Below are 16,165 nucleotides of genomic sequence, written 5' to 3'. Positions count from 1 at the left end.
ATTCATTTCCAGAAGGCCTGTGCGGTGGTCACTCCTACCAATACTGTCATAGACAGATGCATTTGCAGAAGGTAGATTGATGAGGACGAGGTTAAGTTGGTTTTTCCCTCTTGTTGGTTCCCTCACCACCTGCCGCAGACCAGCCTAGCAGCTATTTTCTTTAGGACTCGGCCAGCTCGGTCAGTAGTGGTGCTACCGAGCCACTCTTGGTGATGGACATTGAAGTCCCCCACTCTGAGTACATTCTGTGCCCTTGCCACCCTCAGTGCTTCTTCCAATTGGTGTTCAACACGGAGAAGCACTGATTCATCAACCAAGGGGGGTCGATAGGTGTTAATCAGCAGGAGGTTTCCTTGCCCATGTTTGACCTGATGCCATGAGACTTCATGGGGTCCAGAGTCAATGTTAAGGACTCCCAGGGCAACTCCCTCCCAACTGTATCCACTGTGCCATCACCTCTGGTGGGTCTGTCCTGTCGGTGGGACAGGACATACCCAGGGATGGTGACGGTGGTGTCTGGGGCATTGTCTGCAAGGTATGATTCGTTGAGTATGACTATGTCAATCTGTTGCTTACATATTTCCCTTCATGATCTCGGGATGTCCCAAAGCATTTTACAGCCAATGGAGTACTCTTTGAAGTATAGTCACTGCTGCAATGCAGGAATTAGTGCAGCCTATTTGCACACAGTAAGCTCCCACAAACAGCAATGAGATAATAACCAAATAACCTTCTTGCAATGATGTTTGCTAAAATGGAAATATTGGCCAGGACACCAGGGATAACTCCCCTTATCTTGTTCAAAATATTGCCATGGGAGCTTTTACATCCATCGAAAGAGCAGACAGAGCCTCGGTTTAACATCTCATCCAAAGGATGGAAAATCCAAAGGATGGCAACTCTGACACAGCAGCACTCCCTCAGTATTGCAATGGAGTGTCAGCCTAGATTTTGTGCACAAGTTCCTTCAGTGTGAAGTGAACCCATGCACTTCTGACTCAGAGGTCAAAGTGCTACATGCTGAACCAAAATCTAGAGTTACATCCCAACCAAGAGCAATAAAAGCTAGCAACAAGCCAACAAGGGCCAGCTGACCAGTGCAGACCTTTAGGGATCTCAGTGGGAATCATTTACACTCCATGTCAGGGCAGGGAGAATTTCCCAGGACCTGGAGTCATTTCAGTTTCCAGAATACAGTGCAACTAAGTAATTAGCTGGGCACAGAGCCAGATTTCATTAGATGAGCTCTTGACTGTAAATTTCATAAAGCCTTCAGTCCGAGTAGCTAAAGGGACTCACAGATGACATCGAGCCAAACCCGGTCGCTGGTCGCTTCATTCACCTCGTTCTTGGCAGTGCAGGTGTACCAGCCCGTGTGGTTCCTGGTCACTGAGGTCAGGTTCAGCAGGCTGTCCGTGGTCTCAGAGACATTGACGGCACTTCTGGATAGACTTGCCTGTCTGTTCCAGGTGTACTCCAGGGGTCCAGTTCCATTCTCCACAGAACACAATATTGAAATTGCAGACCCTTCAACAGGAGCCGAGATGCTCATCTGAATGGACGGTTTGGTAACTGGAACTGTAAAGTAAAAGGAACATGGTTATTTCCATAAGTAAGCTGACCGCTTTCACCTCGAGGAGTTCAGTTGAAAGACAACTTCCACCTCCTGATTATAAGCATTGTATACTGTTCCACCTACAATGTTCCCATGAAGCTTAATATAAGCTCAAGGAACAGTGCCTCAGCTTTTGGTTAGACATTTTACAGCCTTCCGGACTCAACATTAAGTTTAACTATTTCAGATCGCAACCTATGATCCCATTTTCTCCGGATAGCAGGTGCCAGTAATGATTCTACTGTTAACATTTACAGCTCTCTAGACACATTTTTTGTTTCTCTGTCCCATTACCATCTGCTTTGGCCTTGCACCATCATCCCTTTTTTCATTTAATCTCTCCTGCCTTCCACCCTATCACAAGCCATCCCTTTCGTCCTTTGCTCACCTCCCCCTCTCCCTGCCTCTGTATTTACTTGAAACCTGTCGCATCTTCAACTTTTTCCAGTTCTGATGAAAGGTCAATGACCTGTTTCTCTCTCCACAGATTCTGCCAGACCTGCTGAGTATTTCCAGCATTTTCTGTTTTTATTTTAGATTTCCAGCATCTGCTGATGGAATGGGCGGACACATAGCAGGTGAAATTTAATGCAGAGAAGTGGTAAGTGATACATTTTGGTAGGAAGAATGAGGAGAGGTAATATAATCTAAAGGGTACAATTCTAAAGGGGGTGCAGGAACAGAGAAACCTGGGCTGTACGTATACAAATCACTGAATGTGGCAGGGTGGGTTGAGAAAGTGGTTAAAAAGTCAAATGGGATCTTGAGCTTTACAAATACAGGCATAGAGTACAAAAGCAAGGAAGTTATGGTAAACCTTTATAAAACACTAGTTCTGCTTCAACTGGAGTATTGTGTTCAATTCTGGGCACCACACTTTAGAACGTGAAGGCTTTAGAGAGAGTACATAAAAGATTTATAAGAATGGTTCCAGGGATGAGGTAATTCAGTTACAAGGATAGATTGGAGAAACTGGGGCTGTTCACCTTAGAAAAGAGGAGGTTGGGAGGAGATTTGATAAATGTGTTCAAAATCATGAGGGGTCTGGACAGAGTAGATAGAGAAAAACCGTTCCCATTGACAGAACGGCTGAGAACAAGAGAACACTGATTTAAGGTGATTGACAAAAGAAGCAATAGTGACATGAGGAAAAATGCTTTTATGCAGCGTGTGGTTAGGATCTGCAATGCACTGCCTTGGAGTGTGGTGAGGCAGATTCAACTGTGGCTTTCAAACAGCAATTGGATAAGCACCTGAAGAGAAACGAAATTGCTGGGCTATGGGAAAAGAGTAGGACGAACATAGTTGCTCCAGCAGAGAGTCAGCAAGGAGGCTGAATGGCCTCCTTCTGTGCTGTAACCATTCTGTGATCCTATGATTCTACAATTTAGCAGAATGATACCTCGGGGCCTAAACTCAACAGCCCATTTTATGGACATAAGTGAGATACAACAATGACAAATTCAGCAATGGGAGGGCCTATGCTAAATTCGGCAAGGCCCTTTTCTTGGGAGGCCATGGAAACTGCCTGAAATGAATCCTAGTTTTATTTCAATACTGCAATGAGGCACCTGCAGCCATTTCTGGATCTATTAGCAAAATTGATTAAGAATAGTTAAAACTAATGGCAATGGAAGCTTCAACTACTTATTCAGGCTCTGCAGAGGCCTATCCAGGGACCACAAGAGAGCGATGAAGAAGCCTGCAGGTAAGCATTTTTTTAAACTCCTTGATGTGGAGCCTGAATCTTCTGGTGTTCTCCTCCACATTAAAACTGTGGGCGCTGCTCCCCCCTACCCCCGTCCATTCCCGATCTTATCCCTTCCTCAATCCCTGAACTCATCTGTGGTCCTCAACCAGCATCTGAGCTGGACGACATTTTCCAGGCCCTGGCCTGCGAGTTGCTTTAGGGCAGCCTGATTTCACCAGGCCCAAGGACCAATTTCGGGCCATTCTGCTCTGGTGCGTCTTGACTGCTCACCATACAGATCACTTCCAGTTTTGAACGCTGATGAAGTTAGGCCCCATTGTGTTTCATATTGCATAATATTCCTGTCAAACACATCCTCGGGGGTGGGGGGGGTGGTGGTGTGGAAGGTAAAATTCAACTTTGGCAGCAGCACAAAATGGGGTGGGTGAAGGTGGGGGACAGAATTGACTGAATTTTCCTTTCTGCCTGCTGAAAAATCAAAATCTCAAACTTACCCATGACGTGTAAATCCACGAAGACGTACACAAGTTTCGCCCCATCATTGGTGTCATACAAGCTTTGACACGTGAAGCGCCCCTCGGCTGCAAGCTGCAGGTTGTCTATAATCAGGGACGCGGTGTCGGAAAGGACCTTCACGTCACCGAACATGGAGGCCATTTTTTGCAGTTTGGCGCCCATCCCATAATTGTACAGCACCGCACGAATGTCACTGAAGCTAGGTCTAGTGAAACCCCAGATGTAAATAGTGGGCACAGACTGGCCGCATTCCAGCACCACAGATCGACCTATGACCCCTTTCACCTGGGTTTCGATGTACGTGACCTCCTCTGGATCCAGGATAACCAACCCTGAATAGGAAAGAGACTAAGTTAAATACACAAATTAAATCAGAAAATCCTGGGAAACGCTCAGCAGGTCAGGCAGCATCAGTGGAGAGAGAAACAGAGTTAATATTTCAGGTCGGTGACCTTTCATCAAAATGAAAAGATGTTAGAGATGTAACATAATGTATACAACTACAATCGAGGGAAAAGGGGGCAGGAAAAGAACAAAAGGGAAGGTCTAATGATAGGGTGAAAGATAGGAGAGATTAACAACAAAAGGGATGATGGTGAAAGGCAAAAGGAGATAGTAAAGGGATCATTAACATATTGTTTGCCTTTGCTCCATGACCTCTTGGTCAGCTATGTGGCCTTGTCCAATCTACACCTTCTCCTTTGTTATCTCTTGCCCCACCCCCGCCTCACTTGCTTATAACCGTTGGCATTTCTAATATTTGCTAGTTCCGAAAAAGGGTCACTGACCCGAAACTTTAACTCTGCTTCTCTCTCCACAGATGCTGCCAGACCTGCTGAGTGGTTCCAGCATTTCTTGTTTTTATTTCAAATTTCCAGCATCTGCAGTATTTTGCTTTTATTATAGTAAAGGGATCAGTATAGTAATAAAAAATGGGTGCAGAGGGCATATAAATGGTTACAGCAGAATAGTAGAGGGGGAGAAAAGCATGGAATTTTTGTTGATTTATTCATGGGATGTGGGCATTGTCCATCCCTAATTGCCCTCGAGAAGGATGTGGTGACCTTCTTGAATACAACTGAGTGGCCATTTCAGAAGGCAGTTAAGAATTGACCACATTGCTGTGGGTCTGGAGTCGCTTTTATGGCAGGCTGGGTATGAACAGTAGGTTTCCTTCCCTGAAGGACATTAGTGAACCAGATAGGGTTTTAAGATAATTCATGGTCACCATTCCAGACACTAGCTTTTTATTTCAGATTTAAAAATTAACTGAATTTAAATTCCCCAGCTGCCATGGTGAATTTGAGTTCACGTCTTTCTCATTATTAGCCAGGCCTCTGGAATACTATTCAGGTAACATAATAACTAAGCTACCGTACCCAACAAAGAAAAGGCCCAGGAATGTGGCAGAGAAAAGGTGGTAGACCCCAGGCCTGTGAACCAGCCACTGGCTGTGTACCAATAGAGGATCCCCACCCCAGCACCATCTCACACCTCCTCCACTCCCAGTGGCTCTGGTGCAGCCATCCTCCATCACCAACACCTGCTGTCTGAGAGGAATTGGGAGCAGTGATTAAGAACTAAAGTTGTTAAAGTCAACATAAAGTGCCTGGTAGAGAGAGGAAAGTTAATACACACCCCCTCATAAATGACAAAAGAATTCTGCAGACTTGTATTTGATATGGCACTGTATCACATCTCTCACAAGCATTTCAAAGTGCCTCACATGTAGCGAATCACTGAAATACAACGAATGCTATTGTATAGGTGAATATACAGCAGCCATTCATACCCAGCAAGGTTCCATAAACAGTTAAAAGGTAAATAATCAAGTCACCTATTTTTTGGTGGGTTTGATTGAGAGCGTGACATTGGTGGGTTGTCAAGTGATTTCACTGCTCTTCTTTAAATAGTGTCATGGGATCTTTTACATCCAGCTAAACAGATTTGATTTCTTATACCTCCACAGTGCAGCACTCCCTTAGTACAACACTTGAGTGTCAACCTACATTGTGTTCACGTCCTAGGGTTGGGGCTTGAATCTATGACTTTTTGACTCAGAGACTTCTGGAGGTTGATTGAGTAAATGTATTGCTCAGTGTGGTACTAAGTCATACCGGCCAGGGAGGTTTCAGCCGCAATCCCTGCTAGAATTACATAGAAATTACAACATGAAAGTAGGCCATTCAGTGCAACCAATCCGTGTTAGTGTATCGTCTTAATCACGTGCCCACCTAGTTCCCATGTTCTTTTCATCTCTAGTTCCTCAGAGTGAGTTGCTAAACAGAGTGACAATGGGAATGTGGGGCAGAGGGAGAAGATGGTGCTGAGTAATTTAAACCAAATGGCAACAGGAAATAAATAAACATATGAGTAAGTAATTAGAGTAAATAATTAAATCTAAGGGGATAAAACTAAAATTAACTCAGTAGCAGATACCAACATTAAAAGGATCTAATTGCATTGAGCAAAAATCTGGTATACATAAATAATAAATAATGAATAAATAATTAATGAAAGGTGTTAAAGCGATATTAAACCAGCGCTAAGTAGATAAACTTTTAAGTAAAATGATAGGGCACCTGTGACCTTTTGCCTGCAATTCCTGTGCCATGTGGAAACTCAGGGACGCGGTGTGTCCTGGATAACCACATGTGCAGGAAGTGCCTCCAGCTGCTCGCATTTGAGCTCAGGGTTTCTAAGCTTGAGAAGTAGCTGGAGTTACTGTAGGACATAAAACAGGCTGAGAACTTCCTGGAGTGCATGTTCCAGGAGGTGGTCACCTCACAGCCACACAGAGCTGAGCAGAGTAGGGAAAGGCAAGCAGTGCAGGAATCCTCTGGGATTGTGACACACTCAAACCTGTTTTCAGTGCTGACTGAGAGTGACAACACCTCAGGAAAATGCAGACTCGAGCCCATTAACAGCAGCATGGGGGAAATGACTGCATGGTTGCAGGGGGGGTGGGGAATGCACAGTGAAATGTAGAACTGCAGTTGTCATAGGGGATTCAATAGTCAGGAACTTCTGCACCCACTGACATGAGTCCTGCCTGGTGTGTTGTCTCCCTGGTGCCAGGGTAAAGGACATCACTGAGAGAGTGCAGAACATTTGGAGGGGGAAAGGGAACAGCCAAAGTTGTGGTCCATGGGGAACCAATGGCAAGGGAAAGAAAAGTGTTGAGGTCCCGCTTCAGAGTTTCAGAAGTTAGGGAAGAACTCAAGGAGCAGAACCTCAAGAGGTAGTAATCTCTGGATTACTCCCATTGCCATGTGCTGGGTATATACTATAGGCAACCAAATAGTGGAAAGGAGATAGAGGCAAAATGCAGAAAGATGCAGAAACTATAGACTGGAAAAGAACAATTTAGAGGGAAAAGAGGGGGAGAATTCCTTTTATTTTTGAAATGTGCCCAAGAGAACCTTCTTCAGTTGTATGTTTCCAGCACAGCAAGGAAGGACGCATTGCTGGATTTGGGTCTGGGGAAGGAAGTGAGGCAAGTGGATCATGTTTCATTGGGGGTGCATTTGGGAAACAGTGATCACAATATCATTAAGTTTAGAGTAGTTATGGAAAAGGACAAGGACAAATCAAATGTGAAAATATTCAACAGGAGGATGGCTAATTTCAGTGAGTTGAAAAGGGATCTGGCCCAGGTGGACTGGAATCAAAGGTAGGCTGGTAAAAAAGCCAAGTAGGGACAAAGAAAGAAAGATCTTCTTGTAGAGACAGATGGCATGGTTGAGATACTAAATGAATGTTTTGCATCTGTCGTCACTAAAGAACAGGATTCTGACCATGTCACAGTAAAGGAGGAGGTAGTGGAGAAATTGGATAAAATAAAAGTAAAGATAAGGTACTTAAAAGCTTGGCAGTGCTCAAAGTAGAAAAGTTCAGCCACTCCAGAGTTGGTTCCATTGACTATTCTGGTGGACATCTCTTATCCCCTGAAAGCCTGTTGCCCCAAACTCTTTTTCACACATAATCCTCACAGCCAACAGAAGGGATACTCAACCCTGGGCTAGACTCCAACCCAAGTGAAAGTTGCCAGAGGTGAAAGTTTAACCCAAAGCACCACATTGTTTTCCTGTATTTTAAGACAATTGTTTTATTGCTAAACATTTCCAAACACAAACACAAATACAATGCAGAAATTCTCCTGCAACAGCACTGAACAGCATTTACACACTTCATTATTTGCACTGAAAGGAAACAGTCCAATTAGAAGGGATTTGTTCTTTAAATTATATTTCATCTTATAACTCTATACCTTTAAAAATACTTTTTCACAAATTTGAGGAACAGACAGGGCATACTCCCAGATCTTACCTAGGGTCAGTGGAGCAAGGATCCAGAGAAACTTAAACTGGATTTGAAAATTCCACGTCAATCCATCACCCATTTCAGGATCATGTTGCTGCAGGGTCCACAGGATGTGAACACCCCTTTCAGCTAGCGGGCTGTCAAAGTGATCAGTCCTGGGGAACCTATCTCACTCCTTTCATGCGTATTTCCAAGCTTGGTGCATTCTGTCCTGGGAGGATTGGTGTAATCACAGTGAAATACCTGGACTGACTCACACAAGCACGACTTAAGGAACATGAAGCACCTGAAGCGTTCTCAGATTGACTCTGAATTATTTATTGCCTCTTCTTTCATAAACCAGTAACTGTTTCCTAACGTGTTTCGTGGGCTATCTATTATGCAAAGATAAACATTTCCCCTCAGTCCCAATCATTTCTCTGAGTACTTCACTCAATTTAAACAAAAAATATATCAGTATCTAACTTGGGGCATTTGTCCAATTTCAGAAGGAGTCAACCTTTAACACAGAGAATCCTGGCGATGTTAGTCAGCCTCATTTATTTACAGGGGTCTCAGCGAGATCATTTTGTCTCACCTCTATCCTTCCTCACTTGGCCCACTTGCTTTCATAAAAGTTGAAAAGAATCCAAACTGATGGGAGAACGATGGAGGAAATACTGGGAAAAGACCCCATAAAGCATCTCACAGTATTTGTTATATTATGAGAATGGGGTACAGGCTTGAATCTAGTTGACATTGAGTGATTTATGAATACAACATTAGACATTCAGGAGTGTGATTTATACATACTCAATATCAAGACGTGTTACAAGATGGAATCGAAATCTGGAGTTCAGGTACTTTACTATATAGAATAATGGATATCCAGGATTGAGTTACAGGCTGGAATTGAATCAAGAGGTTCGAGTTGTTTATATATGACAAAATGTTGGCATCCTTCCATCTGCTAAAGATGGTGGACAGGCAGCAAACAATCTAGCTTCCAAGTCAAAATGTTACCTTTCTTTGTTTGCTGCATAGTCTAGGCATGGTTTTAGGAGGTGTAGACTTGCCTAGCATCTGCACCCCCTTTCGGCCTCGTAGACTGGTGTCCAGAGGAAAGAAGAAAGCCTATACGTCTGAGGCCTATTGGGTTGTAGGAGTTGCCAGAAAGTGCTAACTTGAGGGAAACAACAACCACCTAATGGGACTCCACTCCAGATTTGTTGTGTTTACTCACTTAGTCATTAGCTTTTGATGTTGTTGTTAATGTTGAAGGCAGCAACCGGCAGGGCCCAGGTTGCTATAAATGTAGGTGTGATCTTATCCTCCAGGTGTGTGAAGGGAACAGCTCCAGGTCACGGCTTCCTGCCTCCAGGTTGCCATTTCCGTCTCCTGAACCCTCCAGCTAGTATGCCCTCAGGAGGTCAATCTGAGATCATTGCAGGTTGTTTCGGAGTGACCTTGACCAAGATGTTCCTGCCTAGTTCACCAGGACTCTTCCTGTCGATATGTACCTTCTGTCTTCTTTCTCGAGCCTAGCTGTGAGGTTTAATTACATAAAAATTAGGGTACATAAAAACCTGATAGTAAATGGGAAATACGAAATAGATGGAGATAATAGGGAGGAGTTCAGAGTTAAAGTCAGAGATACCTGGGAGTATTACAGGCTGGAATCTAATCATACGAACATACGAATTAGGAGCAGGAGTAGGCCACTCGTCCCTTCAAGCTTGCTCCGCCATTCAATAAGTTCATGGCTGAACTGATTACTCCACATTTCCATCTACCCCCGATAACCTTCCACCCCCTTGCTTATCAAGAATCTATCTATCTCTGCCTTAAAAATATTCAAAGACTCTCCTTCCACCGCGTTTTGAGGAAGAGAATTCCAAAGACTGACGAGCCTCTGAGAGAAACAGTTTCTCCTCATCTCTGTCTTAAATGGGTGACCCCTTATTTTTAAACAATGGCCCCGAGTTCTAGATTCTCCCACAAGGGGAAACATCCTTTCCACATCCACCCTGTCAAGATCCCTCAGGATCTTATATGTTTCAAGTCGCCTCTTACTCTTCTAAATTCCAGCGGATACAAACCTAGCCTGTCCAATCTTTCCTCATAAGACAGCCTGTCCATTCCAGGTATTAGTCTAGTAAACCTTGTCTGTACTGCCTCCAATGCATTTACATCCTTCCTTAAATAAGGAGACCAGTACTGTACACAGTACTCCAGATGTGGTCTCACCAATGCCCTGTATAGCTGAAGCATAACCTCCCTACTTTTGTATTCAATTCCCCTCACGATAAATGATAACATTCTATTGGCTTTCCTAATTACGTGCCGTACCTGCATACTAATCGAGGGATTAGGGTGGTTTATATATAGAATAACAGATACCAGGGAGTGAGGTACTGTCTAGAATATAAGCAAGGAGTTCAGCAACAGCAGCTTAGATTCATATAGCCCCTTTATGTAATAAAACTTCCCAAGGAGTGTTATAAAGCAAAATTAGACAGCCAAACCACATAAGGCAATATTAGGGCAGATAGCTAAAAGCTTGGTCAAAGAGGTAGGTTTTAAGCAGTGTCTTAAAGGAGGAAAGAGAGGTAGAGAGTCAGAGAGGTTTAGAGAGGAAAATCCAGAGCTTATGGCCAAAGTAACTGAAGGTGCAGCCACCAATGGTGGAGTGATTAAAATCGGGGATGCTCAAGAGGCCAGAATTAGATGAGCACAGATATCTTGAAGAGTTGAGGGGCTGGAGGAGATTGCACAGTTAGGGAAAACGTGGATGAGAATTTTAAACTCAATGCGTTGCTTGACTGGGAGCCAACGGAGGTAAGCGAGCATAGGGGTGATAGGTGAACGGGTCCTGTTATGAGTAAGGATGCAGGCAGCAGAATTTTGGGTGACCTCAAGTTTATGACAGGTAGAATGTGGGATGGTAATCAGTAGTACATTGGAATAGTCAAGTCTAGAGGTAATAAAGGCACGGATGAGGGTTTCAGCAGCAGAAGAGCTGAGGATGGCATAGATGTTCGCTGATGACTGCACGATGTTCAGCAACATTCGTGACTCCTCAGATACTGAAGCAGTCCATGCAGAAATGCAGCAAGACCTGGACAATATCCAGGCTTGGGCTGAGAAGTGGCAAATAACATTCGCACCACACAAGTGCCAGGCAATGACTATCTCCAACAAGAGAGAATCTAACCATCTCCCCTTGACATATAGTGGCATTACGATCATTGAAAGCCCATTATCAACATCCTGGGGGCTACCATTGACCAGGAACTGAACTGGAGTAGCCATATAAATACCGTGGCTACAAGAGCAGGTCAGAAGCTAGGAATCCTGCAGCAAGTAACTCACCTCCTGACTCCCCAAAGCCTGTCCACCATCTACAAGGCACAAGTCAGGAGTGTGACGGAATACTCTCCTCCACTTACCTGGATGGGTGCAGCTGCAACAACACTCAAGAAGCTCAACACCATCCAGGACAAAGCAGCCTGCTTAATTGGCACACCATCCACAAACATTCACTCCCTCCACCACTGCGCACAGTGGCAGCAGTGTGTACCATCTATAAGATGCACTGCAGCAATGCACGAAAGCTCCTTAGACAGCACCTTCAAAACCCGTGACCTCTGCCACCTAGAAGGACAAGGGCAGCAGATGCACAGGAACACCACCACGTGCAAGTTCCCCTCCACGCCACACACCATCCTGACTTGGAACTATATCGCCATTCCTTCACTGTCACTGGGTCAAAATCCTGGAACTCTCTTCCTAATGGCACTGTGGGTATACCTACTCATCATGGACTACAGCGGTTCAAGAAAGCAGCTCACAATCACCTTCCCAAGAGCAGTTAGGGATGGGCAATAAATGCTGGCCCAGCCAGCGATGCCCACATCCAGGCATGAATAGAGAAAAAAGATATGTGGCTGGAAGCTCATCTCAGGGTCAAGTGTGACACCAAAGTTGCAAACAGCCTGGTTTAGTCTTAGACAGTTGGCCAGGAGAGCAATGGAGTCAGTAGCTAGGGATCGCAGTTTGGAGTGGGGTATGAAGACAATGGCTTCAGTCTTCCCAATATTTAATTGGAGGAAATTTCTGCTCATCCAGTACTGGATGTCAGATAAGTAGTCTGATAATTTAGCAAAAGTGGCGGGGTTGAGAGAGGTGGTGGTGAGGTAGAGCTGAGTGTTGTCAACATATGGTGGTGCAGTGGTTAGCACTGCAGCCTCACAGCTCCAGTGACCCGGGTTCAGTTCTGGGTACTGCATGTGTGGAGTTTGCAAGTTCTCCCTGTGACCATTTGGGTTTCCTCCCACAGCCAAAGACTTGCAGGTTGATAAGTAAATTGGCCATTGTAAATTGCCCCGAGTGTAGGTCGGTGGTAGGAGAATGGTGGGGATGTGGTGGGGAATATGGGATTAATGTAGGATTAGTATAAATGGGTGGTTGTTGGTTGGCACAGACTCAAAGGACCTGTTTCAGTGCTACATCTATAAATAAATAATAGCTCTGTGCTTCCAGATGATGTTTTTGAGGGGCAGCATGCAGATAAGAAATAAAGGGGACCAAGGATAGATCCTTGGGGGACACCAGCAGTAACAGTGTGGAGTGGCTACAATTAGATAGTTAAGAATGGAACCAGGCAAGTGAAGCCCCACCCAGCTAGAAGACAGTGGAGATACGTTAGAGGAGAATGGTGTGGTCAACCATGTCAAAGGCTGCAGACCGGACGAGAAGGTATAGTTTACCTTTGTCACAGTCACAATAACGGATGATGGAGAGTTACAGGCTGCAATCTAATCAAGGGGTTTGGGTAATCCCATGATCTATGAGACTAGAACTTGAGTATGGAATAACCATTGCCTAAAGCCAAGTTCAGATCACTGTCTTGGAATCATTCCCAAATATATTGGCGTTGGTTGGAAAGTGATCTATAGTGTTAGTGTAGGTTTAAGAATGTTCTGGGACCATTCCATATTGACTGCCAGTTGCGTAGGTGATCTGCATGTTTTGTGTAAATACACAGCTAGAGGAAACCAGTTGGACAGTGTATGCAGAATGCAGAAAGTTGGGCAACTTTCAACTGTGCTGTTCCTTTATTAAAAGATAGATGAAAGTGAGTAGACGTAGAGAAGATATTTCCACTTGTGTGGGTGTCCAAAACTAAATATAAGATAGCCAGTAATAAATCCAATAGGGAATTCAGGAGAAATCTCTTTACCTAGAGAGTGGTGAGAATGTGAAATTTGCTACCACTGGGAGGATTTGAGGCAAATAGCATAGATGCATGTAAGGGGAAGCTAGAGGGGTAAATGATGCAGAAAGGAAGAGAAAGATATGTTGATTGGATGAGATGAAGTAAACAGAGTGGGAGGAGGCTTGTGTGGAGCATAAACTCCTGTACAGACCGGTTGGGCCAAATAGCTATAAATTCTGTGTAACACTGGTGATGGGCTTATTCAGTTTTTGCCAAAGGCAAGTGTCACGACCTGGAGTCAACATGCAGCCGACCTATGAACTTGTCCCTACCATAGGACAACAGCTGTGATGTAATCACTACAAGCATTAGCAGCAATGATAGAGAGTTGAATTCTGGGAAATAAGAGCTAACATTTACAATGCGAGTGTAATAATCCCCGGTGAGATCCTCAAGGCCTATGAATAGCTAGTCTTCATCAAGAAACCCAAGCCCTTCAGTGGCTTTCGTCAGCCACAGGTCTCCTTGACAACAGATCCCCTGGAGACATAGGCTTACACAGCAATGCACAGACCACACAAGCCGATCATCGAAAGAGCTGGAATCATTGCGAGCTCCAATTAAATCAGCACCTTTTGCTCAATTGGTCTCCACTCTGAATTCTTGTACAGCAAGCATCGGAACCATGAGAAAATACAGTTTTATCATTGTACCACTTCTCTTTTTTGTCAAAACTCAAGCTCTAGTTTCACACAGCTGGCACACGTCCAATCAAGCCTCAGATCTATTAGAAAACTGAAGCAAACAATAATAAATCATTCAGCTTGATTCTCAAGTATCACATTTGGTATTAACATTCCATGTTATTAATGCCTAGGATATCATGCAGTTGTATCTCAAACTTGCTACAGCACTAACTTTTGATCAAAGTGTCAAATACCAAGTTCCACCAATGGTATCATAATTAAGTTCTAAGAATGAACAGAATGTTAAATTACATCCTGCAAATTTTCAATAAAGCAGATCTAAAGAAAGAATTAATCATAAAGAATTTATATTATTAAGTGTTTGGGCTCTAAATAGTACAATAGGACCTGGGCTCAAATGTACTTGAAGATCACGCAACAAGCTCCAGGTCACAATAGAAGAAATTGCAGTACTGTAAATTCTTCCACATCCGTGGGAAGAAAGACTATGGGGGAAGAGGGTGTACTGGGTTATGGAAAATCAGTCACCTGCAAACTCCTACTACTCCTTCTCCAATGCTTGCTGTACCTCCAGCAAATGCCAAGGTCAGCCAGGTTCCAGTTGCCTCTGGCTGCAAACTCTTGCCATACATGACCGTCAGAAAGCTTGGAATGAGAGAAGCCATTGATCCCATCAAGGTCGTGCCTTCCTCAACCATGAACTCACTTTCCCCTACCAATGCTCTATAATCTCTTCCCAACCTCAATGTTACTTTATTAATATTTGTAAAACCACATCCCGTGAGTCATATGCAGCCCATGAAGCTTGGCACTCAGGCCCATGAAGACCATTCAACGAATGGGAAATAAATGAATTGAAACATTGATTTAAAAACTTTCCTTGTGGGCCATGAAGCTCCATGGTTCACACCTAAAGAGTTCACAAAGGCAAAGAGCATTGACACTATAACCCTCAATATGCCTTTCTCAGTAGTTATTGATGCACAGAAGGAGGCCATTCAATTAGATCATGGGTCATCTGTATCTTAAATTAATTTACCTGCCTTGGTTCCATTTCCCTTAATACTATTACCGAACAAAAATATATCCGTACCTTATTGAAGCTATCAATTGACACAGAGTTAACCCTTTCTTTCTGGTAGCCTGTTCCACAAGTTGCACCATCTAATGTAAAAGAAGAGTGTTAGACTATAATTGTAATATCTGGTGTCTAGGCTCAGCACCAGGACTGCAAGAGGCATTGAACAATTAACGTTTCACAGCAAAATCAGAGCTCGATAACTGTGGGGAAGTGGAATCCTACATTTAACATGGTGAGAAATGTCCAATCTAGTGGAACGGAACACACCTCCAATTCGGGGTCAACTATTTCCAGTTCAGGTTACCCATATCCCCACTGTGTGCTGCCCCTGTAATATGTATTAATCACAGCCTCCATTTCCCACATCAGATATTCTTGTTGCCTGGGAACAGTGCTTTAGAAAAAATGATTCTTTGGATGTTGGCAACATTATTTACTGCCCATCCCCAGTTACCCTGAAGGAATTAATAGCTAACCACATTGTGTGGGACTGGGCCCACATGCAGGCCAGACCAGGTAGAGATTGCAGTAATGAACCAGTTGAGTTTTTTTTAATGAAAATCTAACAGCTTTATTGGTCCTTTTGTTTCTGATGCCAGTCCACAAATTACTAGAATTCAATTCCACAAATTGCCATGGTGGGATTTGAACTCTTGACCTTTGAGGGGGAACTAGTCCAATAGCACAGCCACCATACTAACATACCCCATTGACAAATGCAATTGTATTTTTGTTTGCAAGTTGTCCATTTAAGCAGTAAGGTGCAGAGAAATACCAGGGAGTGAGGGGAAGGCATCAGAAAGTGGCAAACGTATTAAAGTAATTCTTCACACAGAGTGAGAGGGGGGTATCAAAACTTATCTGCAGAAACAATGTTTCAGTGAGAAGTGAGTGGTCAATCAATGGAACAAGCTCCCTAGGGGATTACGGAAGAATGTATTTATTCATTCAAATCCAAATTGGATAGATTTCTTTTACAAAATACAATTTTGGGATTCAGTACAAGTAATTTGAG

At 43.8% G+C, this 16,165-nt stretch overlaps 1 protein-coding gene across 1 annotated transcript in view; it reads right to left on the bottom strand.

Annotated features, from left to right (window-relative positions):
* Positions 1-6,607, bottom strand: part of LOC137381560 (V-set and immunoglobulin domain-containing protein 10-like 2) — a 33,567-nt gene extending 26,960 nt beyond the window's left edge. The window contains exons 1-3 of the mRNA XM_068054254.1: positions 6,439-6,607; positions 3,821-4,174; positions 1,300-1,578 (exon numbers count right to left, since the gene is read on the bottom strand). Coding sequence (XP_067910355.1) covers positions 1,300-1,578; positions 3,821-4,174; positions 6,439-6,607 — 802 coding nt within the window. The remainder of the gene's footprint in view (positions 1-1,299; positions 1,579-3,820; positions 4,175-6,438) is intronic.
* Between the last annotated feature and the right edge of the window lie 9,558 nt (positions 6,608-16,165).

The sequence above is a fragment of the Heterodontus francisci genome, chromosome 22 (assembly GCF_036365525.1).
Source record: "Heterodontus francisci isolate sHetFra1 chromosome 22, sHetFra1.hap1, whole genome shotgun sequence".
Taxonomy (NCBI): domain Eukaryota; kingdom Metazoa; phylum Chordata; class Chondrichthyes; order Heterodontiformes; family Heterodontidae; genus Heterodontus; species Heterodontus francisci.
This window is presented reverse-complemented; position numbering and strand designations above follow the sequence as displayed.